The 27,600-nt window shown below is 45.2% G+C and overlaps 1 protein-coding gene across 7 annotated transcripts in view; it reads left to right on the forward strand.

Annotated features, from left to right (window-relative positions):
• Positions 1 to 27,600, forward strand: part of LOC141952551 (S-adenosyl-L-methionine-dependent tRNA 4-demethylwyosine synthase TYW1-like) — a 110,928-nt gene that overhangs the window by 49,692 nt on the left and 33,636 nt on the right. For all 7 annotated transcript variants that reach the window (XM_074890136.1, XM_074890139.1, XM_074890137.1 and 4 more), the window contains 2 exons: positions 1,070 to 1,247; positions 5,474 to 5,609. In XM_074890136.1, the coding sequence (XP_074746237.1) occupies positions 1,070 to 1,247; positions 5,474 to 5,609 (314 nt within the window). The remainder of the gene's footprint in view (positions 1 to 1,069; positions 1,248 to 5,473; positions 5,610 to 27,600) is intronic.

Consider the following 27,600-nt stretch of genomic DNA (forward strand, 5'->3'; position numbering starts at 1 on the left):
CTTATTCAGGACTGAGCCTGGCTGGTTTAAAATGCACTAAGCTTCGCTCTGATCACAAACCAGCTTTTCTACATGAGGCTAAAGCAATATCCAGGAACACCTCTTTTTATCTTGGCTTTGCAGCATAGCATGTAATTTTCTGTACTGCGTGAGCTCCAGCGTCTAGGCAACGAGAGGTGAGCTGAGGACCTGGTTTCAAACTCAAGTCTTTGTTTTTCTAAAACAAACCAACCCCCAATCTAAACCCTCAGATATTATTTGAGTACATCAAGGCATGTCAAGAAAATGTGAAATGACATATTTGGAACAAAAGCTTGTTTGTAGTCAGATGATTTCATATGGGGTTCTGAGCATTTGGTCGGATATGGATGGGCTGGAGGAGTGTTTGCCTCTCCCCTGCCCTCCTGTGGGTATAATAAATGTGACTCAGATTGGTTAAACCTGCAGATAACATTTTCATGTGGATGCTACAGTTGAGCTCCTTGTGTTTTCCTCTTTGTTCTCAAATGTCTCTCGCTGTTCAGGACGGTGTCACGTGTTGGGTTTTGTTTTTGAACGCATCCTCTGTGGAGTTGCCTTTCATGTGGTTGCCAGTATGGGTTCAGAGCTGGTTGCTGGCGCTCTGCTTGGCAAAGTGTGCCCAGCTCCTCTGGGGAGCTGGTCTTTGTGGGGCTGGGGGGCCACAGGGCTCAGCAGCAGAGACAGGCTTAACCTGGCTTGCTTTTTTAAGACACCTACTTGAAGTGGCATTAAACTGTCTCTCGTGGTTTTGTCTCAGCATTCAGGCAGCATCCTTGAGGTCTTAGCAATGGAAAGCTTGTCCCAAATGTTACTAGAAAATTACTTGCAGTAGTTAACAGGGCACACACAGCCCCAGGCTCCATGTGTCTGGGCATATGCTGTCTCGTGGATTCCTGCAGAGCTGGCTCTGGCCTGGTGTCCCCTCTGCTTCGGGAGGGCTCCAGCTAGTTTTGCTCAGTCTTCCTTGTGCCGGGCTGTATTTTAGATACAGATGGATGGTTTGGGAGGGGGTTTAGTTGATTTAAGCCTGTTTTCCCTCTTTTTGCAGGCGTGTCAGGAGTAAAAGCAGCTCGCTTTGAGGAAGCAATGACAGCAAAGCACTGCGCGCTGTCGCTGGTGGGAGAGCCCATCATGTATCCCGAGATCAACCGCTTTGTGAAGCTGCTGCACCAGCACAGCATCTCTAGTTTCCTGGTTACAAATGCACAGTTCCCAGATGAAATTAGGTAAGAGTTGGACAAAATATCTCCCTACTAAAACATTTGAGTGCTGACCTGTGTTTTAAGTCCGTTTTACTGCTCATCAAGAGTCAGCTCTGCATGAGCACCGACAATGAAAAAGCCCGCTTGGCATCTATTTGATTTTAACCTTAATCTCCCCATGCTCTTTCTCATCTCTTTCTCTCCCCCAGTTAGATTTTCTTTTCTGTATTTTTTAAACAAAGTGTGATTACTTCTGAAAGTGAAAAGAATGTAATATAGTACCTCCCAGAGGTGTGAGGGAAGAACAGTGAGTGAGCTGCGTTTTCTGCTTGGGGACATGGATAACTGGTGTGAGTGTTTCCAGCAGCTAGAGCAGGAGACTGAACTCATAAATTGCCTTTTTGGTTTGTGTGCTTCTCTTGCAGTCTGATCTTTGTTCTAACCCCATAAGACCAGCCGTAATGGCTCAAGCCAAAGATCTATACAGCCCATCATCTCCAGCAGGACCTGGAGTGCAGGATAAGGAAAGGTGACAAACATACTCATCTGCAAAAGTGGGATCAGTAATTTTTAACCTCCCTCTCGGAGGGACTTGAGCTAAATGTTCAAAACATTTTAATGAACTCTGATAAAAGAGTCTTTACAAATGCAAAGAATCCCTGTTTCTGATGTTCTTGAGCATCCAGGCTTCCTTTATCGCAATCTGAAGCAACGTAGCAAGGAAACGCAGCGCATGGTGTGAGCTGTAGGGTGGTTGGGAACTTGTCAGAGTACCATCAGCTAATAACGCTGTCAAAGTCTAACCCTGGAGTTACGTGAGCGTGTTAGTGGAGCTGTACCAGGGTGGTTTGGTACATCGCTCAGCTTGTCATTTCAGCTCAGTGCCTCTCCGTGTTAGCACTTTCTGGTAGAGCTTCCTTTACACTTCCTTCTCGTGGTCTGAATATGGCAGTGAGGGGGGAGGGCATGCAATTTTTGAGTGAGTAATTATACACTACAAAGGCATTCCAAATGATTGAATAATTGTGTAATCAAGTTACTTTAAGTCATGTATTATGTGCCTGATAGACAGAAATTGCTTTTTCCTAAAAATAGCATTTTAAAAAGAGAGCACACGCTATATTTTGAAGCTGCATTTCTTAGGATCTGCTGAATGTTTTTAAAAAGAAACAAAAAAGAAAGTGATAAAATGCTAGTCTTGCTGTCTTAAAAATTGCAACTGATCTTTGGCTCATCAAAGCAAATGATTTGCTTAATATGGGAACTGAAGTATGCACCAAGCTCACTTTGCTGTTGTCAGCAGAGGGGAGCTACAGTCTAAAAGTTAGTCCTAAAATAGGCAGCATGACCTCTGGCATCCAGTGTGCAAAGGGGGAGCATGGCCTGGGGTGTTCACTGGGTTTAGGAGAGGGGCTCACTGGCTCTGCAGACCTCCTGGCTGGGTCTCCAGCATGGTGCTGCCTGTGCCTGCCTTCCTCTCTCTGCTCCTCCTCCTCTTGCATTCAGGCTGCCGCTTCGTCTGCCTCCAGGCACACACACGCTTTCATAAAGTGAGGGAGGTTTTGTAGCATCTGAGCTTGTATTGAGCAGTTACCTGGCTCTTGTCCTCTTCCTCCTCTTGTTTCTGATTAGGGGCTGTGAACAAGAACCCTTGTGTATGTGTGTGCATTTGTGAGCATCAATAATAACAATAATGAGAAGATGCTTGTTACTGCTCATGAGCAAATGCTCATTTTTATTACATAGATGTTTCTGTTGTTTGTATCACTGCCTAGGCTGTGTCCTGACTAGTTTGTGAAACCACCTCATGGCTGGTGGCCTGAAGTCAATTTATTGCTCTTGAGTTGTGCTGTGCTACTCGGTCATGATTTCTGCCCAAGTTCATACATGGTAAATGCTGTGATTCTGATCTCCTGGATGCGATCTCAGCTGTCTTAAGTTAGCTTGGAAATTGCGACAAAAAATTAAGGAGGAACATTGGAAAAATCTATCCTGGTACCACGCAACTAAATTTCCTGTTAATTATGAAATGTGGCTGTGTTCTGGGAACACCAGTTTGTGCTCTGCTTCTCTCTGGTGCTGACTGGACTCATGACTGCCCCTTCTCCTTGTTCCCCTTTGGCAGAGCATACATGAGGTTGTCTGGGCTCCAGCCCCAGCCATGGCAGAGCCCTGTGGACCTCTCTGTTTTGGAGCAATGTGGGGCAGAAATCCCTCCGTGGGATCTCTTCTAATTTCTTAATTTTCTTCAGTATAAGAGAGTCTGGGTCTTGCCTGTCCTTAGGATTGAGATCCTCAGAAAGGTGCGATTTTTCTCAGCTCATGTTTTGAAAAACACTTGCTCCATCTTCAGTGTGGCCCCTTTTAATTAGGAAAATGCAGTGCTAAGTAAAGAAAAAGAGTATTTTGGCTATATTCTTTGAAACTGAGTACTTCAATCCACTTACACCTATAGCATCTGGTCATTTTTGGAGATTGTGGCTTTGGGCTGCCAGTCCAGACAAGCTTGTTTACGAAATAGGATTTTTAACTGAAAATGTTAAATTCCGTCTGGCCTATTTCATTCTTCTGTCTAAATACATACAGAGAGAAAATGTTTAGATAGGTTGTTTGAGTGTCTGTTAAGTGGATCTTTCTGGATACTAAGAGCTCTGCTGGGTCTCATTCTGGACAGTTCTTGTCACTTTGTCACCTTTGGGGAGGGCAGGGGATTTGGTGTATTTTTAGGTGGCACTGTTTGACAGCTGAACAATAGTTTCTAATTTCTTATCTTTTATAAAGACCCAAATTAAGCTGGGACTATAGCCGGCTCATTAACAGACTTCACAAAAACCACTTGCAAACATTGTCCTAAAACTGTTAAGAGTTAGTTACACGGTGCAGTTGGGATGCTGTCATTTCATCTCAGAGACACTGGGGTGGAAGATGCCATGAGGGAAGGGTCATAGAATACCAGGTTGGAAGGGACCTCAAGGATCATCTGGTCCAATCTTTCTTGGCAAAAGCATGGCCTAGACATGACTGCCCAGCCCCTGGCCAGCTGGATCTTAAGTGTCCAGTGGTGAGGAATCCACCGCTTCCCTGGGGAGATTCTCCTAATGGCTGATTGTTCTCATTGTGAAAAATGTTCCTCTTGTATCCAACTGGAATCTCCCCAGGGATAACTTGTTCCTATTACCTCTCCTCTTTCCCATGCAATTCTTCTTAAAAAAGAGTCTCCATCTTCTTTGTAGCCACCCTTTAAATCCTGGAACATGATGATAAGGTCTCTGCCAACCCTTCTCTTCTCAAGGCTGAACAAACCCAATTCTCTCACTGGCTTTATCAGTTTTGTCTGTGACAAGGGAGCTCGTTTTAGGTTGTTCCTCTTAATGCCCTGCTTTATCCCTTTGCTAATGGACTGCACTGGTGCTGCTTCTCCTTTATACCCTTGGGGTTTATGGAAGGGATTAGACTCAACCCAGGCTCTTCACGCAGCAGAGGAGGTTTAATCTTTTTAGAAGTTACTGCTGTTGGGCTCACGTTTGCTGTGCTCACAGCCATTATGTGACCAGAAAGACTATACTGCAGGATTTATATGAAATAAGAGCCTTGGAAATGGAAGGAGAACACGTTGGGGGATTGTGCTTCGTTTTATTTTTCTAAACAGCTTTGACTTCCCTGCAAAAAAATTATTTGACTGATGCCAGCTGCGGGTCAGGTAAGTTCAATGTGTCCAGCAGTAGAAACTGGCTGAATTATGGTTGTATTTCTGTTGAATGGGATTATTTTCCCATGGCCCAAGGCAAATAGAGCTTGGGGAAGGGGATGAGCTCTGTGGTTTTTAACGAAAGGGGCTGCGGTGAGCAGCAGAACCTTTCAATGCCTCGTGTAAACCCCTGGCAGCCTGATTTGGGAAGCCTTTCTGAATGTGTTACAGCTACACTGGAGTGGAATATGTTCCAGTTCAGTGAGGAAAAGATAATTAGAATGTCAGCTAAGGCCTTTATGTGACATTCTTAGCTTTGGGGTGTGTTATTTGTTGAAAGTAGGTTATAATGTCTTGCTATTAAGATGATGTTCACTTGGCAGAGATGAACCACTGGACTTTGATAGTTTTCCCTGCAAATACTGTATAGTTTCTGTCACTACTGGACCAGCAGAGCAGCTTGTTTGGAAATACTGTATTTTATATGTGGTTTGGTAGGAAGACACAAATTCAGCTAGCAGTAATGTCTGCAAACAACAATTCCCTTCTTTTTGTTTCCAAGGAACCTTGAGCCAGTAACACAGCTGTATGTCAGCGTAGACGCCAGCACCAAAGAGAGCCTGAAGAGAATTGATCGACCCCTCTTCAAGGATTTCTGGCAGAGGTTTCTGGACAGTTTAAAGGCCTTGTCTGAAAAGGTACCCAGTTAAGAATGTATTTTTAAATATTTTTTTTTTTTCCTTTTGCACTTTACCTGCTCAGGACAAAACTAGAAGACTTGAGAGGCTTAAGATGGACAGTGGAATGAGTTCTGGATGTGTTGGGAGCATATTTACATGTTTTGTACATTAAGGTCTATAAAGTCCAGCAAGTTTGATCAGTTTTCTGTGTGGGGAGAAATTTAATGACAAAAGGAGAGCAGAACGTGTGTCAAATGAGTAAACTCTGCTGTGAATATAAAATGCTATGAGAGATGAAGAGATTATAAAATAATAGAAGATTTCCTAATGAAGCGTTTACACTAAAACCAGGCTGCTGAAAGAAAACTGGTAATTTAGGGAAGCCTAGGAGGAGTCATAAATCCCCCTGTGGCACTTAGCACTGGCTCTCAAAGGTTCCCTTGAAATAGCAGTGCGTAAAAGGCATTAAAATGTGTGTGCCAGAGTTTACTAACTCTAGTCACCCTCCTGCTACATAGAAATCTGCTTATTTCTAGAAGATTTACCCAAAACAGATCTGAGCATAATAGCAAGGGTGACTGTCAGTGGTTTGTAGTAGTTCATGTCTTTATTGATGATCTAGATGAGGGGATCGAGTGCACCCTCAGTCAGTTTGCAGGTGACACCAAGTTGGGTGGGAGTGTTGACCTGCTTGAGGGTAGGGAGGGTCTGCAGAGAGATCTGGACAGGCTGGAGCGATGGGCTGAGGCCAACTGGAGGAGTTTTAATAAGGCCAAATGCCGAGTACTGCACTTGGGCCACAACAACCCCCAGCAGCGCTCCAGGCTTGGGGAGGAGTGGCTGGAGAGCTGCCAGTCAGAGAGGGATCTGGGGGTGTTGATTGACAGCCGGCTGAACAGGAGCCAGCAGTGTGCCCAGGTGGCCAAGAAGGCCAATGGCATCCTGGCTTGTATCAGCACTAGCATGGCCAGCAGGGACAGGGAAGGGATCTTACCCCTGGACTCGGCACTGGTGAGGCCGCACCTCGATGAGTGGGTTCAGTTTTGGGCCCCTCACTCCAAAAAGGCCATTGAATGACTCGAGCGTGTCCAGAGAAGGGCAACGGAGCTGGTGCAGGGTCTGGAGCACAGGTCTGATGGGGAGCGGCTGAGGGAACTGGGGGGGTTTAGTCTGGAGAAGAGGAGGCTGAGGGGAGACCTCATGGCCCTCTGCAACTCCCTGAAAGGAGGGTGCAGAGAGGGAGGATGAGTCTCTTTAACCAAGTAATGAGCAATAAGACAAGAGGGAATGGCCTCAAATTGTGCCAGGGAAGGTTTAGACTGGATATTAGGAAGCATTTCTTTGCAGAAGGGGTTGTTGGGCGTTGGAATGGGCTGTCCGGGGAGGTGGTGGAGTCCCCATCCCTGGAGGTGTTTTAAGAGTTGGGTTGACCCAGCGCTGAGGGATCTGGTGTAGTTGGGAACTGTCAGTGTTAGGTCAATGGTTGGACTGGATGATCTTCAAGGTCTTCTCCAACCTAGACAATTCTGTGATTCTGTGTCCGTCTGAGACAGCTGAACAGTGACCATGTTGTGTGACCATGCCTGCTGCTGTCAGCTCAGAACTTGGTCTGCTGCATAACAGTTTTTGTAGTAATTAATGAAGCGCTCACGGTCCAGCATCACATGAATTAACAGGAACAGTGCTTCATGAGCATGTCTTCCCTCTCTTATTTACTGATACAGTGCTCTGGAAGCAAGTACTTCTGTTTACCTATTTGGCAGAAGCTGACGTGCTACCTGCTGAGATGAACAGACAAGAGAGAATGTTTCATTTGAATAATGAGTTTTTCAGCCTTCTGAGATGTCAGTGTTGGACCATTTTCTGCCAAATGTACTTACATTAGTAGATCTGGGAGACTCAGTGTAATTGAGTGACACTTTCTTCTGCAAAGGCACGTGAGTAGCTTGATCAAGCTGTCTGAGTGCAAGTGTGTCGGCTGATCTTGTTAAGCAAAATCTCAGGCCAGACTCTGAGCTTACTGAAATTGGGTACAAACTTACTGAGTTCTCTGTGTGAGTAGAGGAGGCTGTGGAAAGAAGGGGAGCTAAAATATTGAAGGCAAAATATTGGAAAAGTCTTTTGGGAACTTGATTCTGCCCATCATTTCTTTCCTGTCTCTCTGCACAATATGGTTCATTCGTTGCTGTGTGTTGTCAGAAATTTCCCTGCAAAGAATTGAAGGTGAAAGTATTGGCAAGTCTGTCCATACAGCTAAAAATACTCTGGTCAAGGTGAAGAGGAGGGGAAAAAGAAGCTCAACTAGCAGGTGCATTTTCTCCTCAAAGCAACTGTACTTTGAAGGGTCCTTGAAACACTGGTAACACAAGAGCCAATTAGTAGTTGCTCCAGTTGGTGATACACTGTTCTGCCAGCCCCTGCTCAGCTGCATATTGCATCACCACACGTGGGGGACAGCAAGAAGTCTTGGGGAAGCTGCTGTTAGGTTTTTCTCTTAGTGTTATACGTGGTTCTGGTACCCAGAAACTATCTTGAACTGCTTCTGGGGAGAAGCACCTTTCTGTTTTCCTTCTGAGCACATTGCTTGGTGTTCGTGTGTGATGTTAAGCACCATTCTGTAGGACTGAAATGAATGAAAGGTGGTGAAAGCTCATGCATCTGCTGATTCTTGAGAAATACAGTTCCTGTTTCAGAATAGGTGGGGAAGCGCTGATGCATTGTGTTGGGGAAGTGATGCATATATATCTGGAAATGAAATACAAGTTCTATATTTTCACACTGCATCACAAACCATCCAGGCTTCTTCAGTTCTGAGACTGAGACAAGCTGGCATTGCAGCTGATATGAGTCACTGCTAATAAGAATCACAGATAGGTTTGATCTATGCACACTTGAGAAATACAAATGGGTGAAGGGAGTTCTTAAAAACACAAGTTGTGCCTTGCTGTGCTTGCCATTGTGGTGTTTGGCAGGTGCTGTTCCTGCACAGTTACCGTGCTCACTTGTGTGTCTGCTGGCTGCCCCCAGGGCTGTGTGCTGGGTGCTGCAGGGATGGGTGGTTAGAGACAGGTCCTGCTGCCAAACATTGATAATCCAAACAGGTGAGTGGGAGGAAAAGAAGAGGAGAGGACGCAGTCCTAGGTGAGAAAGGAGTGAGGATGGCCTTGGCTGTTCTCTTTCCAGCCACCAAAAAGCAGGCTGATTCTTGTTAAAAGTAGAAATGGAAGGGCCTGGGTTAAAGAGGTGGGTTTCAAATCTGTTGCCTTAGGGAGGCACTTACACTGATAATGGATTTCATGATTTTAACTGAAGTTCTGCAAGAGTTCTGGAATCCTTAATAAAGGGGTGAATTTAATGGCTTCTTTCCCGTATGATTTCATGCAACATGTTGGTGATCAGTTGCTACAGCATTTTCAAAGGAAGTTCAGGAATAAAAGATATAAATCTTTATGATATTTCTTTCTGCAGCAAACAGCAAGAAACCCCCTCTTTGTCCACTACTATTTGGAGCAAGTTTTATCATTTCTAGAGTGATTCTCATTGAGATGATCTTCATGTTAAATTTTCTATGCTGAGAAATGTTTTTTGAGAGGGGAGTTTGTTAAACAGCAGGTAGACTCCCAGAAGGCTCCATTTGTTTCTCGTCATGTCTTCTGCCCTCCAAATTAAATTGAGAGGAAAAAGACAGACGTTAACATGTGCAATTTAGAATGTGCCCTTTCCAAACGTCACATTTGAAAAGCCTTACAGTCTCATCCTCTGACAGCCTTGAGTTTATAAAAACGATTGAGGTGACTTGACTTGATGGACAAGCGCTTGGAGGAGGCACTAAGGATGTGAATCTTTATTCTCATCGTAAGGATGATAAATCTGTTCCAGTGGTTGAAAGACATTTCTTCCAGCCATTGCTGCTTCATAATGTTATATCCAAATGAGAAATGAGGTACAAATTAATGATGAGGGTTCAGAAGCTCAGGAGGGAACTTGAAGTTCTATGATCAAGTTGATGCTTTTTTTCAAAAATACCATTAACCAAACACGTGCTGTCTGAGCAGGAAAATAAGGAACCAATGTTCTGTGAGCTCTCATCCACCAGCAGTCAGACTTGATGCATTTGTGTTTTGACTTAGTGCTTTGTCTCCCTCAGTGTTACTAGACCAGATTCTGTAGGTCAAGAAACTTTGAAAACTGTTCTTGTTGTCCATAAATTACCAAGTGTTTTCCCAAGTGATAGGGATGTTGACTGAGACAAATGGGAATCCCCCACTGAGTTGCTGATAAATGAAGTGGGGTTGCAGTGACCCAGTATGGCAAAAGTGCTTACAGATTTCTACCGAAGCACTTTGAAAATAACTGGAGAAAAGATGGTGATGGACGTACCCGCAGAGCATGCCCCATTTGTGATTCAACGTTACAGAATCCCAGAATCATTCAGGTTGGAAAAGACCCTCGGGATCACCGAGTCCAACCCTCAGCCCGACTCTACAAAGTTCTCCCCTACCCCACATCCCCCAACAGCTCATCCAAACGACCCTTAAACACACCCAGGGATGGGGACTCCACCCCCTCCCTGGGCAGCCTATTCCACTCTCTGACCACTCTTGCTGTGAAACATTTTTTCCTCATGTCCAGTCTGAACCTCCCCTGTTGCAGTTTAAAGCCGTTCCCTCTTGTTCTGTCACTAATTCCCTGTGAGAAGAGACCAGCACCAACCTCTCTACAATGTCCTTTCAGGGAGCTGTAGAGAGTGATGAGGTCTCCCCTCACCTTCTCCTCCTCACACTGAACAGTCCCAGCTCCTTCAATCTCTCCTCACAGGATTTATTCTCCAGGCCCTTCCCCAGCTCGTTGCCCTCCTCTGCCCTCGCTCCAGCCCCTCGAGATCTCTCTCGTATTGAGGTGCCCAAAACTGGACACAACCCTCCAGGTGTGGCCTCACCAGTGCAGAGCACAGGGGGACTATCACCTCCCTTCTTCTGCTGGTCACACTATTTCTAATCCAAGCCAGGATGCCGTTGGCTTTCTTGGCCACCTGGGCACACTGCCGGCTCACGTTCAGCTGCTTGTCAATGAGAACCCCCAGACCCTTCTCTTCCAGACAGCTCCAGCCACACCTCCCCAAGCCTGTAGCCACACAGGGGGTTGTTGTGGCCCAAGTGCAGGACCTGGCACTTGGCCTTGTTGAAGCTCATCCCGTTGACGTTGGCCACCGATCCAATCTATCCAAGTCTCTCTGTAGAGCCTCCCTATCCTTGTGCAGATTGACACTCCTTGGTGTCATCTGCGAACTCACTGATGCATTACGCTGCATTACGTTGCAACATCTCTGAGCAGGCTTCTTTCCACGTGTTGAGAGAGCAAGACAACTCTTGCAGCAAGTGGCTGCTGGTTCATGGATGTTCATGGGCTTGATGAGAACTGGGAAAAAGGTCCCTGTGTCACTCACGTGCTCTGAGGAGCACTCTTCCAACCCTGACGTGGTGTCACCTCTTCTGTCTATCTTCTTGCCTTAATCATGATAAATCCTGTTCTATCTGCTTGATACACTGTACCTTAGAGTACTTGCTGTGCTGCCAGACACCAAGTAGGTATTGCTGAGCTGCTTTAACTTTCAGAGGACAGGTGCCAATGTTCTCTTAAACAGATTGGAGCCACGCACAAAGCAAACGGGGGAAAATCCCTTTAGGTTAATAGATGTTATGGCACTGCAGGAACTGATGATGAAGCAGAACCTTATCCTTCCTGTCCTTCCAGGAGGGTCACAACAAGCAAAAGAAACAGCTTATTGGCGCTTTCTGGAGTTCAGTTAGACTTGTGTCTTTAGATATCATACCCACCTCTTGCTTTAGATCTTGGGTAAAACCTTGCCCTCAATCTTTTTCTACTTCAAGGGAAATACGATTTCACAGAGAAACAGGGTCATGCCTCTGTGGGCAGGATGTAGCAAATGTCTTTTTTTTTTTTTTCTCTTTATTATAAAAGGACTAGAAGGGGAAATTCTTAGCTCTACTCATCCTAGGATATCACATATTTGACAGTGCATGGATTTGGCATCTGTGGCTATGTACTCTTTGCTGGAAGGTGCTAGAGATGGTCTGCCCGGAGAAAGGCATGAAATATAAAAATGTTTCCTATTACTGTCTTCCAGGTCTGCATTTGCATGCTGCTTACAGGTAGTTCCTTTTACATTTCTGGATGATGAAGACACCAGCTTGCATATTTAAACATTTTCAGACTTGCATCTGGTGCTGTTTACTTTAGTTTTTTTTTTTTTTTCCAGTGTGATCCTTTCTTCAAAGTTACCCTTGGCTCCTGTGTGATTACAAACGTAGTGTAAATACATTGAGTTACATCTTGAGCACGTTTTAGTGCTTATTATATAATATGACAGTAACAATTGCTTTTATGAAAAGAGCACACTTGATTTGCACGGAGATTATTTATGTGGTTATTGGGGGAAGGGAGCTGGTTTGTAGAGCCTAGTCTGATGTTTCTGAGCTAAGTGACTTTTTTAAGGAGAATTTAAATGTAAAATTTGCAACAGATGTTAAAATCGGTAATCAATTTTGCCACTATAAATTTAGAAGAATTTGACTCTTCTGCACAGTAAATGCTCTCCTCCAGCTGTGTTCTTGTTTTAATGGTTTCGCTAATGAGACTTCTGGTGTAAACCTTTTGAAATGCAATATGATGAGTGCTACAAAGGTATGATGTTTAATACTAAGTTATTGTCTCTGAAATACATCATCTCTTTTCAGTTTAGCTTACAGCAAGCAGCAATCCAAATGAGGCTTCAGCAAGATTCTTGACTGCAGAGGGAGTGAAATCTTATTTCTTCTGTCTGTTCCAGTACCTCTTGGTTTGCCTGCAGGCAAAGAAAAGGGGAAGAATGTTCATAAACACACTTCACAATCAAAATGATATGTTATTCCAAGCTGCTGGTTGTTGCTGTGTGTCCTATGAAGACAGGATAGTGGGGCTGGAGTGGAAGGCAAGGTGTGTCTGGCCACCCAGCGAGCCTGAGGCAAAGGTGGGGGTAAAATCCGTGTTGTCTTAGTCCTTGTCCAAGGCTTTGTCCGTTATCCCACATCAATCCCCTGCTCATTAGTGCCTGGTGCTTTGAGGTAGCCAGGCCTGTGGGCTGTTCCTTTGCTGCTGGTTCTTGCCAGGGGAGCGGTTACGGCTGTGGAGAGGCTGCCCAGTTGCCACCCTGTTGTTGGTAGAAAGCACTTCTCCCCCTTCCCATGTCTTCTGGAAATGGGCTCTGACCTGTGAAGTGTAAATGGGAGAAACAGAGGGCCCTCCTCCTCCTCTTCTAAGTTCACTCTTCACTTTCACCCCTTAACTAGCACACGTTATTTAGCTTTCCTAGCTTTTCTGCTGCTTTAGCAAATGCTTCTTAAATGTTTTCTTACCCTTTATTAAACATGATCTTTCTTTTGCCTTGAGCTCTTCCTAGAGGCTGCATGAGAGATGCCAGACTTGGCTTTTAGAGAACTTGCTTCAAACCAGTCTCTCTTTCCCTTTCCAGCCCTTCTGATACTTATTAACTCAATCACTATCAAAGGGCTGCTCTGTTCCTGGGGCTTGGCTCTGGGAAGCCAGAACTCCCAACTACCCCAACAGGCTCCATGGTCTTAGGGATGTCTTCTCACATTTTCGTTCTCTAGTTGTGAAATAGAGCAGTAGTCTTCATGTAAAAGCACTCCAAGAAGACAGCATGTGTGTGTTTTCATGTGAACTCTTAAAAAGGAAAGAGCGAGCCTAAAATTCTGCTTGTGGCAACTAGGCAAAGAACTTGTATCTGCACTTTATTTTTAAACATGTTTTTATTTAAGCCTATAAAGTTGAAGTAACTGGGCCAAATGCCATAGACTGGGTTTGTGCAGAGCGTTGCATAATATTCCATTCTGCTAAATGCATTAGCTGTTGGATTTTTGTACTCACTGACCAATTATCAATGGCTCTAGCACGATGATTCAGATAAGAAGCATTTATTGGGTTCATTGAATCCATTCATTTGACATTTCAGGAAAGATGAGTTGACAAAGCATCTGCAAGAGTGATCTATTTTCTCATCTCAGATGGTGACTGTATAATTGAGGCAGAAACACTGCAAACAAGAAAATGGATTTTATGGGAATGTGGTAATGGGTGTGCTGGTGCTCCTCCAAAGCAGAGGGAACATACTCATGGACTCATGCAAGTCAAATAAAATCAGGAAGGCTTACTGCTTTGGAGGGGGTGAGAAATTCTCTTGGAAGGGGTTAGCTACGATGGCCCAAGTAGTGCGTGACAGGCTGGGCTACTGGGTCCAGGCTTGCAGGAGTAGCTGGAGTGACACATGGACTTGGTGCCCTATGTCCTCTGGTGGGATGGGCTCTGGGAAGGCTCTCCTCTGCTTCAGGGTGAGATTGGCATGCTTGGCTCAAACTGCTGCTGAGGGTGATTTGACCTCGTGTGGTTGGTTTGGGCCTGAGGCAGCTGGGGAGCTCCTGGTCTCTCCTTCTGTTTCTTCAGGGCAGGATCCTGCAGCAGGTAGGTGGCAACAGAGCTCAGGGAACCATCATACATGCAGTGCCCTGCTTGTCAGTAATCTTCTCCCTCAGCTTCAGCTTCTTTGGGTTACCTGATGGCCAGTGAGAGCAGAACCTGACCCAAAACTTCCTTTGTCAGAGTGACTTTTAGCAACAAAGCAGCTCATGCAGAGAAGTGCTCTTTTTCCTTGTTGCACGTAGGTGTTTGTGCCTTGGCCCTGTTCCTTTGTATGGTGCTCAGCCCTTAAAAATCCAAGGAGCTGGTGATATGAGTTGGCTATTTGTAACTTTGGACACTTTTTGGTGGGTGTGAATGATGGCTGTGGTTAGTGGGGTGGTCTGTGACCTCCCAAACCATGTGCCATTGTTTCCATAGCTGCTGAAGTATCTCATCTGCAGCCTTGTTGACTTGCAAGTTGTGTGCTTGAGAGCCAAGTCCTGCATTTTCTCTTTGGATGAAACTGCTGTTAGATTTGCCAATGTAAGAAATACAGGAACTACAACACAGGGATTCAGAGTCTCCTCTGAAGCTGCTAAATTGCTGGAGCATCTTTCATATAAATTTGTGGAGTTTATTGTCTTGTATCTATTTGAATACAGAAAGCCAGTCATTAGTAACAGTGACAAAAGGTCAAAGCAAACTGGCAAATCAAAGGTGATTTAATTTTCATTTTGTACACAATTAAGGCCTTTGTGATGGGTGAGGTTGTCTTCTGTCAAATTTATTCAGCCATTTCTAAGTGCAGTAGTTGGGTGCAATTACTGTGCTGACTGATTTGGGGATCTCCCTTTCTTGTTATCCCAGCAGAGCACTTGACTGCTCATAAATCTGTTGGGGGACGAACTGATATTAGATGCACTGTAAATGATCTCCTTTAACTGCTTAGTTCTGAAAACAGAGGAGCGTAGAGAGTATAGGTGGTGGTGAGCCCTGGAATGGGAGAGTGGATGATCCACAGGGCTGATGCAACTGTTTACAGACCTGTAAAAATGTGTGTCTGCTTCATTGCATTTATTTCATTCTGGCCTTGGGTTGAAATTTGCTTAACAGTCTTGAGGAGCCTTATCTCCCTGTAGGGCTCTTCTGTAGAGTCCAACTTTCTGTGAAAGTAGGAGGATCTGAAAGCTTTTCGTAGAGCCTACGTCTCTGAAATAATACTTTAGTTCGAGATGTCGGAGTTTCAGGTAATGTCAAGCAGGTTATCCCCCCGAAGGCAGGTCCCTCAAGTGGGAGTAGAAGTTGTGCTGTGCATACAGAGACACTTAGGACTTTGTTAAACCCTTCGTTGTGATTTTTTTTTTTTTTTTTTTTAAAGAAGCAACATGATTTTTTAAATCCATGTATCAGGCTCATGGATAGCTTTGTTTTTATTACTCTGTTACAGACTGGACTCAGACTCCTTTACAGAAGGTAAAGACTGCCTGGCATAGCTGTCGTCTTTGTCTGGTGTTTGCTAGGCAGCCTTCCTGCCAAAGGCTCTGGCCGTGCCAGCAGCTGACCAAATAGAAAGTTGCCATTTTTGTTCAGGCTGCCAGAGAGGCAGATTACCCACCTTCAAAACTCTAATGTAATTTAACAGTTGAACGTGTGCCTTAGTGAAACTAGGTGAGATGGTGCTCATCAGTAGCACGGCATGGTGCCTCACGCCCGAGGTTTGCCCGAGGCAGGTTTGTGAAGCTGGCTGCTCCCCGGCTGGTCTGCCCCCATGAATGAGACTTGGCATTTGGACCCTGACACTAGCTCTATTTTTTGCCATGACTTTGAATTACTTCTGTAATTTGGGTTAAGAGGTTAATTCTTTTTCCTTCTTCACCCAGCCTTTGTTGCATTGAGCAAATCCTGACTCTGCTCTAAATACTCCATTTTCCTGCACAGCTTCTGTTGCAGTTGTCTGTGGGGAACTGACTTATGAATTGGATGGAGCAATACCACACTTTGAGGTGAGGGCAGCAGGATGCTGCACGGTGGCAAGTGAGCGCTGTAACGTTCTGTGGGTACTTCAAGAGCATCCCATCTGGTAGCTTTCAGAGATGCCCGGTTAGTTCATGTGCATGTCTCTGCACTTGAGAGCACATCACACACAGGAGTGGGACTGAGAAGAGATGAACCTTGCCTGTGCCTGTCCCCTCTTGAGCTGGTATACACAGGGATGTCCACCCTAGTAAGTATAAGCAGTCCAGGACAGCGGTGCAGTCTGTGATAGTCACCCAGTGGTCCTGGGACATGCGGAAGAGCTTGTAGTGATTTTCAACATGTCGAGACAGGAGAGATGATTGCTGGATGTGCCTGCGTGGCTGCCAGGAGACCGGAGTGCTGCACAGAAAGGCAATGGCAGTTCCTGGGCGAGCAGAAGCGATTCTTGCCTTGTGAGCTGCCAGTCTGCAGTCTCTCCATGATGCTGACCTGGCTGTGAGACTGGGGTAGCCAGGAGGGGAAACTTTCTGAGCAGATGGAAATGATGGGACAAGGGCTGAGGAGTTCAAATATTGCTGCATGCTCTGAAGTGGTGATGCTCTACGAATTTTCCAAGAGTATGTTTGTAGGGAGTAATCCTGTAAACCAGTGGGAAGTGAAAGCAGTCCAACTCCTCGAGGGTGAAGCTTGGAGGGTAACTGCTCGAAGCAAAGAGCCAGATACAAAGCCTGTGGGAGCTGCTAAAGGGTTCCCAGTGCTACATCTGAGCATTCAGGTAGTGCTAGTGAGAAGGGTTTGGAGGGGGGTTTACAGCAACCGCTGAGAAGCAGCTATTTTGCAGCAGGATTGCTCTCCAGACCCCAAGTGCGTTGCAGAGCATCGTCCAAGTGCTGTTCAAGGGCGGCTTTTACCCGCCTGCCCATGCAGAGCATCGTTCCCGTGAGTGCTGGGTGGGGAATGTCCCCTCTCCATGTGTCACCTCCTGGCCCTGCCTCAGCACCGGTCAGGAGTGCTCTCAGTCTCCAGCTCAAGCTGCAGCTCCACTATTTAATAGGATGGGCAGTTAAACTGTTTAAAGCTTATTTACCTTTCCATAATGTTTGTTACTTTAGAGCCTAACTCCTGAGTTAGTGCTTTACAAGAGCAGTAGGCTTGCAAAGATTGCTTAATCAATAAGGAAGATATTTATTTCAGACTCCTTGTTTATGTTGTTCTTTGTTAAATGAAATGGGCAGGATTTTCAGCAAATCTTGGTGGGGCTTTCAGTTCTATTTTTAGAAGATTTGGACAAAACCCAGAAGAAAAATATTATAAATCCTTTGCTTCGCAGACTGCAAGAGTTTTTTTTTTTTTAATGGGGTAATTATGTTTTTATGGCGGATTAATCTCTGCTTTCATCATTTGACTCTTGAAGCTGCATTGCTGGTTTGTTGTTTCCTGAGACAACAAGTGTCAGTTTATTCTTTCAAATACAACAGCCACTTCCCAGGTTTCGGTCGAGCCTGTGTGCTGTGCCATCAGCCACACGTCCGTCACGTCTGCATCGCTGGCTGCTGCTGTCTGTGAGTTACACCCATGAAAGTGCTGACGTTTTGTCAAATTATGGGTTCTCTTTTTACCTTACTGACGTGATGCCTCTTCATTTTTCATTATCCTGCAGTTGCTCACTTAAGCCATTGTTATTACAGGATTGTTTAAAATGCAGTTTATTCTTCTGTTTTGCATCCCCCATTGAGCTCTTTTAGAGACCTGCAAAATTTCAGTGGGATGTTGTTTTCCTGGCTGAGATTTCCAGCTACAGAGGTCCATAAGGAAGCATCCAAGTCTTTGACTGTATGTATAAATAACTGCTGGGATGGCTTAAAAATACTGAACACCTGGCAGTTGACAGGGGGGAGACTGAGTTCCTCAATTGGATCCAAAGTGACTTTGGTGAACGTTCAGTTCATTCTTTAGCCAGAAGCATTTGGCTAAATTGGTTTAAACTGCTCTTATCCTTCACTTTTCTTTTTGGCATGTATGAATGCCATTCAAGTGTTTTCTTTACGTTCCCCAACCTGTGTGTTAAGATACTTTGCACGTTATCATTTCAGGCAGACTTTCCTCCTTGTCGCCCTCTTTGGGGCTCTGCTCCTTCCCTGTAGTTTATTAATGTCCTTATCTTGACTCCCATGCCCTGCCGGGGTTACAAAACTGTGCACTATGAAGTGACATGTTTGAAATGGTGCCTCTCCAGGACCACCACACCAGGTCCTGCAGGCTGCCCTCATCTCTGGCCAAACAGCCAAGCCTGGGACATCAGGTCATGGCGCCAGAGGGACCTGACAGCATGGAGCTGTAGCTGGGACATTTTGGGGAATGTGAAACCAAAGGAGGATGTGGGAAGTCCCAGAGGGTGGTTTCAGCTCTTCCCCATTACAAGACTGGCTCTGAATGCCTCTTCTTTCCCACATAGGACCAGACACAAGTGTGTCTACTCCATCCTGTGACCTTGCATGCAAAGTGCTGACCCAGACTAAAGTAGGGGTGCCTACTCAGCTTAAAGAGAAATAATTTTTATGGTCAGATCAAAGCAAGGCAGTGATTCTCCTGGATTTCGCACCTCTTTGGCGAAGGGGCTGTTTCACAGATGGGATGGAGCCAAGGTGGCCGAGCAGGTCAGCTGCTGGCCGAGCTCCTTGTGCTTGCCCTCACTTTGTGTTGAAGAGCAGCAGCTGGAGCTGGACAAAGTGCTTGTCACTTGGTGCCTGTGTGGCAGGTCCCTGCTGCTGCGGCAGCTGCTGCTCCGACCCACGGGACTGTTGCTGCGCTGAATCGGAAGATGCCCATGCGGAAAAGGTCCTGATCCCACCTATCTTTGGGAGGCTTCACAAGAGCATCCCCTGTCAAGCTTCTGGTTTAAGTCCTTTCAAAGTCACTGGGACCTGGGCACAAACTTGGAGCGTTGCTGAAGGCTTTTATCCTGGTGAAAGGGCTTTTTAGTTTCACAAGTTCACTTTCCGCTCAGATTTGAGCCTGTCCTTGGTTGTGATGACTCTCTGGCACGGGGCTCGGTGGGAGCGCTACCCAGGCTTGTGCTAATGCTTTTTCTGGCTGTTTGGTGTTAAACATACTCTGTTTCCCCAGGAAATGAAATATCATCAGGCTGTGTGGTCTGTTTAACAGCAAGCTTGAAGTGTTTTTTTGCTGATGATTTGATAGGATCTGTTTTAATGCTGTTCTATTTTAAGTTACATTGCATTGGACTCTTTTCCCTTAGTATAAATTTTACATGATAATTCCTTGAAACTGCCACAGAAGTATTGAAAAGAAATAAATAATCACTAGACTATTGTTAGTGCTGATTTACAAGAGTAAGTGTATTAAAAATGAGTCCATGGAAAATAGATAAGGAGCAGCAGTCATGGTTCTGGATTTATTTAAGAACATTTTTAGGTCTCGGAACAAAGCTGTTGCTGTACTTTGTTTTATTTCTAGAGATTTTTAACTAAATAAACTGATTAATTTCTACTAAAGTGTGAAGCAATAAAGTAGATTACAAGCAATAGGTGGTGAATTACAGGAAGAATGATTGTGGAGGGGAATGTGACTTATGAATGTGTTTAGGAAGGTAAGATAATGAAATTTTATTTATTTTCTCCTTGGTTTCCAGTCTGGATCTCTTGTTCTTGTGCTTTGCACATCAGCAGGACTGCTCACAGGCTGAGGGGCCTTTCTGGTTTGGGAATTGGTGCTGACATGCTTGTCTCACTTCAGGATTTTCTTTTTATTTTGAGGCAGAATCTCAAAGCTGGTCAATACAAACAGATTTTGTACGATATGAGAACAGTTATGTTGACTGATTTCTGTCTTTCAAAAAAAACCTGGTGCAGACCAAAAGTCCAACTTGCATATTTTTATAATTATTATTCATGACAGGTTTTATCTTATTTTCAAGGCTCTAGAAGAATAAGAAACTTCGTATGGCTTTCAGACTTGGCACCTCAGAATAATACTACTTTACAGAGACAATTTTTTGTCTTACACAAGTATATTGAAACTGAAAGAATTACAATCTGCCTTGCTCTTTGGTCTTTGCCTAAGGGGACTCTCTTGGGATCCAGGTGTCAAGACAAGATGTAGGACCAGACTATTATTTGGACGCACACACCTTATAACTGATTTTGTTACCTGGTTCTCTCACAAAGAGCAGGAATGGGTTTTGCATGAAAAGATAGTACAAGGTTTGTGTTTTGTTTGTTTTGTGTTTCTTTTTTTTTTCCTAAACTTGGTGTGTCTTTTTAAAAGCATCCCAAGCTTCTTTGGCATTAGAACTTGAATGTTGTGTTGAAGCTGGTGCAGGGTCCAAAAAGAGGTTGGTGGCATTGAGGTTGGTTTTCTCCCCTGTGCTGGGGATGACACGGGGATAACTGTCGAGCTGTAAGATCCTGGGTGAAGACTGAGGGCTTCTGATCTGCAGGAAAGTGCTGGGGTTGAGCGCACTCACTTTCCTAGCAGTAAAATCGAAGTTTTTAGCTACTCTGCTGTAAAACCAGAGCGAAGCTCATGTGTTAATTATCCTATGGTAATACACACTTTTTTTAGCAATGAAGACAAAGCCTCAACTTGCTTTAAACTGGTGTATTAATAGCAAATGCTTGAACAATGTATGTTTTTAGTAGATACCTACGCAGCATAACGTATTCAGGTTTTTTGCTTTAATGACTGTGTATTAACCTGAAGAAAGGAAACTGAAAACTTTTGTGCTCTGTGCTGAGTTAATATTTGAAGGGAAATAACCTCATCTGCTGCGCAAACCTGCTCAGCAGAACGCTCTCAGGTGTTTGCAATGTGACTTTTTAGGAGGATGTCATCTCTCCAGTGCCCATGTGCAGGTCTGGTTGTGTAGTGATAGATGAGCCCAAACGAAATGATGAGCCCTTTATTTGAGGGGAGGGTCCTGGTTGCCAAAAGAACAGATTAATCTGCCATCCTTTCAAGGGCACTGAGTCTTTCCCTGATGATGTTCCCCTGGAGCGTGATGGGTGCCACAGCTCATCTGCAGAGCTGCTGGGAGCCTGGAGGCTCAGCAGTGCTGGATCTCCAGTCCTCTCACAGAGACTCTGTCTCCAGGCTGAACTGGAAGGGTTTAGAAAGCTGTGAAATTTGGGGTGTGTTAGCATTTGAGATTTCCTTTTGCTGTGTTTTGGATCTTTTATCCTTCATGGGGTTTTATGCATAAAGATGTGTGTTATTGAATATGGTGAATAGATACTTGGCTGCAGGGTTTTTTTCCGATTGCATCCCTGTGACAAGTAATTTCCAAGTGTGAAAATTGCTTTGATATCTTTATTCAGGACTTGCTCACTTAGTAAGGCGTTGCATAACCTGAAGGAGGGAACTGAATCGAGTCTTTGGAGAGGAGGGCTTCTCCCTTTGCAGGGGCTGTTGCTCGGAAAGGGCAGCTCACCTACTGCCACCCTGTGAGAGCAAGGAGCTTGCCAAGAGCACCAGAGCTGTGTGAGGCTGTGGGATTGCACATGTGTTTCAGTTTTTAGGCTGTTTCATATCATGATCAGAGCGGGCCCTTGCCAGCTAGGAGCTCTGAAAATGTGTCATGAAGTCAGTTTGCAAGTTGAGCCTTTCCTTGAAGGAAATAAGAAATATTAATGAAACTAAAAGGCTGGCTTTTGAAGTGGTTTCTTGCTCATCATCTAATACCTGCAGAGGATCTGTGAAGTTGTGTGAAAGAGCAATTTTTTAGTCTGCACCGTAATTTCTTCTCCCCCTTCTTTTTCCATTTAAGCAATGAAGTGTTTCTATTGACAATATTATTTTTTTACTTAAGATTCATTAGCTGCAAAAATATGGAATTATGTTGAGGAGTCTGTGAATGAAATGTCATTTTCTAACAGTAAAATTGTTTTATCTATATCTAAGGAAGGTATAAGAGTGTTCAGAATATTTGAGTTGAAGCTAGCAAGTTGCAATAAAAATCTGGGGTTTATCATGTTTACTTCCAAACAGTAGGACACTGTTACTGTGCTTTATCAAAAGAGCAAGTTCAAGTGACACAATCCAAGGTAAGGGTCTTGTAGGACCTCAGGGCATGGTTTGGAGGAGGGGGTTTGTCTGCTCTTTGCCCTTTGTCCCGGCCTTCTCCAGTCTTGCTCCCGCTGCCTCCTGTCCTGGCTGGAGAAGGGAGATGCTCCCCTGCCCCAGCCAAAGTCATATCGATCCAGCAGCCTGCTCTTTGCAGCACAGCTGACGTGTTCACCCTTCCCTCATTCTCCTGAAATTAGACCTGAGATGTTTTATGAAGAATAATTGTATTTGATCTACAAAAAGATGAATGGTGAGGAGGAGGGAATTAAAAAGAAATGATTAAAAAAAAAAAGCAGCCTCAATCCGTCTTGATTATTGAAGCAAGAAGAGAGCACTTTGTCAAACTGGCATGTGAATCCTTTGTCAACATCTTCTGGGCCAGTGGATGACAGGAGAGCTGTGCCACCTCATGGGCTCGGGCTTGGTCTGAGCTGTGTTCGGTGGTTTGGCTTTGAGATGTGGCCATTGGCGAAATATGTGCATGAAGAAAATGTTCGTTTGCAAATGTTATAGGACTGGGACAATTTTAGAATGGCTTCAAAGGAGAATGTAACCGCCTTGGAAACCAGCAGAAACGTCAGTGCTGCTGCACGCTGCTCCGAGGGCTCGGCACAGCTGGGGAGGTCACCCCACCGCTCTCCGAGCTGGGCTGCGGAGCTCTCCCAGTGCCTGGTGGTGTGTTTCAGCGTGAGCTGCTGGAGGGGTGCAAGTGTGCAGCAGCCTGGTGACTCGTCTGTGGGGTCACCCGAGTCTCGGCCACCCTGCAGAGCATGGAGGGAAGGAGCCACATCCCTGGGCCGCAATCATGACTTTGAGCTCTGGCCATGGGGCACTGCTGCTGCTGGGACCAGGGCGTGAGACACTCTTCTGAGACCAAAATTTTGCTGAGAGACCAGGATCTCAGATCCAGTTATGAAAGGTTTTTTTATCATAAATATCCTTCCCTAACCCTGTTCAGTTTTTTTACCTTGTGCCCTGTTCTGGCATTCAAGGCATGCAATGCTTTTTGGGGTAGCTTGGAAAGACTTTAGCAGGATTTGCCTAAAGGGAAAATACTGCTTTTCCCCAGGTTGGTGGTTCTTTCCTTTGTCCTCAAGTATTTGGGGAACAGAAGGCTGAGCTGGTGCCTGTTGACTTGCATTTTTGGGACCCGGTTATAAAAGGGTGACAGTTGCTACATAGTTTTCAGAATGCAATGAGAGGGAGTGCAGTCTCCTGTTTCTTGAGCGTGCTGTTGTGGTTTGTGTCCTCCAAAGAGTAAGATTTGAAAGACTTGGGGGAACAAGTCATAATGTGGTATGTCCCAAAGTGATTCTCAGTTTTTTTTCCTTCTTTTAAGACATCTCTTGGAAGATATTCTGTGCCTTTAATAGACCAGCTACCACATACAATCTCAAAGAAACCGCATGTGCTATATTTTAGAGAAGTCCACTATAATAACCCGAGCAAAGGTTTGGGAAGGCAAGAGCTATGTGTATAAAATTGCTTAGTTTCTACCCATATGCTCAGTGTCCTATGTGGGCAAAAAGCACCTCTAACTGTTTTTTATACCTGAGATTGTCAGTTGAGAGTTGAAGATCATCAGAGCTGGGCATGACCACAGAAACATGTTGTGTTAACAAGCGATAGGACAAGAGGGAATGGCCTCAAGCTGCGCCAGGGCAGGGTCAGACTGGCTCTTCAGAAGCATTTCTTTCCAGAAGGGGTTGTTGGGCACTGGAATGGGCTGCCCAGGGCAGTGGTAGAGTCCCTATCCCTGGAGGGGTTGAATAGTAGAGTCGACATAACGCTTAGGGATATGGTGTAGTTGGGAACTGTCAGTGCTGGATTAATGGTTGGACTAGGTGACCTTCATGGTCTTTTCCAACTGAGATGATTCTGTGATTCTGTTGTCCCTTGGCTCCTGAACACCATGCACTGGCCTGGAGGGACATCTCCCAACATGTAGGACTCACAGTGCCTGATGCTAGTTGTCCTTAAGCAGCAGCACAGGCCCTTTCTGATCCTCTTAAGGATGGGCTTCATGCTTCTGGCATGTGTTGTGACCTGTGCGTGTTGCCGTTACGATGATGTGATCTGTTGGAGTAGCACCTCCTCCTGAGCCAACCAGTTTACCAAGGGCAAGAGTAAAAGCATTACTGACCCCTGAGTTTTGGGACAGAGAGGAGATTTCCTGGCAGAGAAGGGTGGTCCTGTAGGGATGCTGCTTTCCGGGGCATGGGGCATGTGTAGGTGCCTGGAGGAACCCAACAGTGATACTACTTAACCTCTTGGGAGACTGCTGAGATTCTTGGCAGGGTCAGACTCCTCCATCCTTAGCCCTCCCGGGTGCACGGTGAATGCGCTGTGACCTGCAGCCATGCAACAGTTTTGCTGTGTGCCTTGCAGAGACAGAAAGCAAGATGACCTCTTCCCCTCCGCTCAGCTGCAGATCGGAGCAGAAGCATCGAGAAGTCCAGCACAACGTTCTGCTGCGGCCCTGCGAGGAGACCGGTTGGGCCTGGAGTGCAGCCAAAGAGGCTTCATTTGTCTTCTGAGTGTTCGCAACTGAAAAAAATAACCCTTTAGTAGTCAGCTATTCTGTTTCTGTGGTCAGCTCCATGGAGAGCACACTCTTCAGCCGTGATCTCAGTCAGGAAGAGGCTGAAGATTGCCCGGGCTGGGTGAGGGTACTCAGTGCTCAGAGCAGAGGGTTGTGTTGGAGTGAGGACACATCCTGCTTTCCATGCAGGCATCGTGCCATATAACTGCTCTGATGAACTCCATGTTTTTCATAGTATTACTTCAAAAGTTACTCTGACCTCCCCAACCTTGAATAGATTTGCTTGGCATAGTCAACTGCGCTTCCCTCTGCTCCCAGTTCTTCACTGAGGTCTGAATTGCTGGTTATTTAATCTCCCTTGTTTATAACCTGATGGGCCGTAGGGCTCCCACTCCAGCTGTAGTTGTGCTGCTTGGCTGTTGCCCTCCCAAATTACTGTTTTGTGCTGATGTTCACCTGATCTAAGGGAGCTTTATCTGACAGCTGCTGCTTGTAATCCTTCCTCGAGGTGGTCTGCATTCTGCCCTTGGTTCTCCTCCTGAAAGGCACTTGAAAAAAACCTGTAACTACTAGATGGGCAAGATGGGAGCTGTTGAGGTGGGAAGGCACCTCTGGCAGTTGTCTAGTCCAACCTTCCTGCTCAGTCAGATCAGCTTGGTGGGTTGAGTGCTGAGTGTCCCCAAGAATGGAGACTCCTCATCCTCTGCAGGCAACCCCTTCTGGTGTTCAGTCAGCCTTTCTGTAGAAATTCCATTTAAAAATGCAATTTGCTGTGCTTCAGGCTGTGCCCACAGTGTCTTGTCCTTTCCCTGGGCGTTGCTGGGAATAGTCTGGCTCCATCTGCTTTACTCCCCCCGCCAGGTATTTGTTTACAGGGGCATATTCTTTTGTTTTCTTTCCCATCTCTTATTTTCCTTTGCCACCCGATAGGCATGTGTGGTCCTGCCAGGCCCCAGAGCTGCCCCTTCCTGCCAGGCTGATTGTCTGCATAAAAAGCTTTTTGGTGTAAAATAGATGTGGTTCCACGCCCTCAACTTTCACCCATTCGAAAGGCTCATTATCATATTAACTTTTTCTTTTCCGCTAATGTTATTCTGATGGCTGTCTGAAGTGAAATAATGGTTGCTTTTCCTGGAAACACGGGGCGTAAAGCATTGAAGCCTGGTGTTGTATCCTGGTGGTTTACATCATTAAATTCTCAGGGCTTAAGGTCTTGTTTCTTGTTTTTCAGTGCTTATAAGAGGATCTCCTGGGGCCCTATTGTACAACCAAATACAAATAATACATTAATAAAACAGGATTTTGTATTTGTACTGCCAGAAGTCCGTAAGGATTACTTGTATATAACATTTTGTGCTATTAGGACCTTAGTCATTTTGATCTGTCCCTTCTACCACTTTTTTAAAAGCGTCTTTTCTCTCTGCTCAGATAATGTTTGAGAGATGTTGCCCTCTGGAAAGAGGTTTCTTCAGTTGCAATATTAATTTCTTGATTTTTTTTTTTTTACCTTTTTTCTATATCCCTTTGGCAGTGTTTTAGTTTCTTTACCTGCTTCTTTCACCACTGGTCGCGATTAGTTCATGCAGTTTTTGTGATAGTTCCGTTATTGAAGTGATGGATAATACACACAGACTGCAGTTATTACTTGTCAGTTAGTGCTGCCCTATGGGGGGAAAAGCCCTTTTAATGCACTTGTAGCAGTTTTACTTTTATGAAGTACTTGAACTTTAAAGTTGAACTTCTAAAATGATCTAGGATGTATATTGGAGAGTATTAAAAATGAGATTTAAATGGGATGGAAAAAAAAATCTCCCTTCGTGTAAGCCTTCATCGCTGTAAGAAGAAACACTCACTGAAGCGTTGTACTTAATGTATGTTAGAAAATGTGGTAAAAGTAAACTGATAACGTTTCATCCTCTCCACAAAACTGTTCCTGCAATATCACATTTACTTGACTCTGACAACATTCCTCCTGTGTTTGGCCTGTTGGCCTGAGCTTTGAACCATTTTTTGGTGGCATTTGTGCTTAGTCCCTCTGCAGAATGGCTGTAAAATGAATAAATGCGTTTTCTTTTGTAGTAGAAAAAGTTTTGTATGCCTCAGCCTGCTTCCAAAGTGGGAGAACAAACAGAGTTATAAGAACAAAGCACAGAGAGTGATTAGGGATTAGCCCCTAGAATCCATTTTTTAGATTATAGAGGGAAGAAGTGAGGTGGTCCCAGCAGTTATAAGCACCAAGATGCTGGGCAGGGGTTGTTCCCACTCACTCTGGCTTGTAAGATGACAAGTGACTGGACTTCAGACACCAGAGGAAAGGGGAGGGAAGGCTGGCAAACTACTTGATGGTAATCATTGTACGTGGATGTCCTCTGCCAACGTGCGGTTATTTGCAAAATGTTTGTGTTTTTGCAAAATTTTTGCTGGTCCAGTTGAGTTTTGGCCATGTCTGCCTGCGTGCATGTCCCCCTGCTCCAGGCCAGAGGCAGCTGTTGGTGGCTGTGTGCCATCACACCAGCTTTCATGTCACACCCTCCCTTTGTGTTGGTGGCAGCCGCTGGGAAGCAGGGCAGCTCTTCCCGTTGCTGTCAGTGTTTTGTGGCCTTCGCTGAACCTGCCCCATCTGCTCTGGCAGTTGCAGGGACCATTTGGGAAACAACCAGGCACATATGAAAGAAGCTGACAAGTGCTGGAGGCTGTGCCTGTGATCCCAGGAGGAAGCAGGGCTCCGTAGGGTCAGTCCCCTGTTTCTGAACCCCAGGGGACCCCTGTCTGTGTCAGCAGAGGACTGAGCCACGTGTGTAAGAGCAAGAAAGAAACCTTCCTCCGTGCTGCCTCCCGGAGAGCTGTCCCAGGGAGAGAAGTCCTGGTGGTGGCTGTAAGTGCAGCGCTGAGGACTGGCAAATAAGAACCAAATGTATATTTGTTTTTTCT

Source organism: Strix uralensis, chromosome 20 (genome assembly GCF_047716275.1).
Source record: "Strix uralensis isolate ZFMK-TIS-50842 chromosome 20, bStrUra1, whole genome shotgun sequence".
Classification (NCBI taxonomy): domain Eukaryota; kingdom Metazoa; phylum Chordata; class Aves; order Strigiformes; family Strigidae; genus Strix; species Strix uralensis.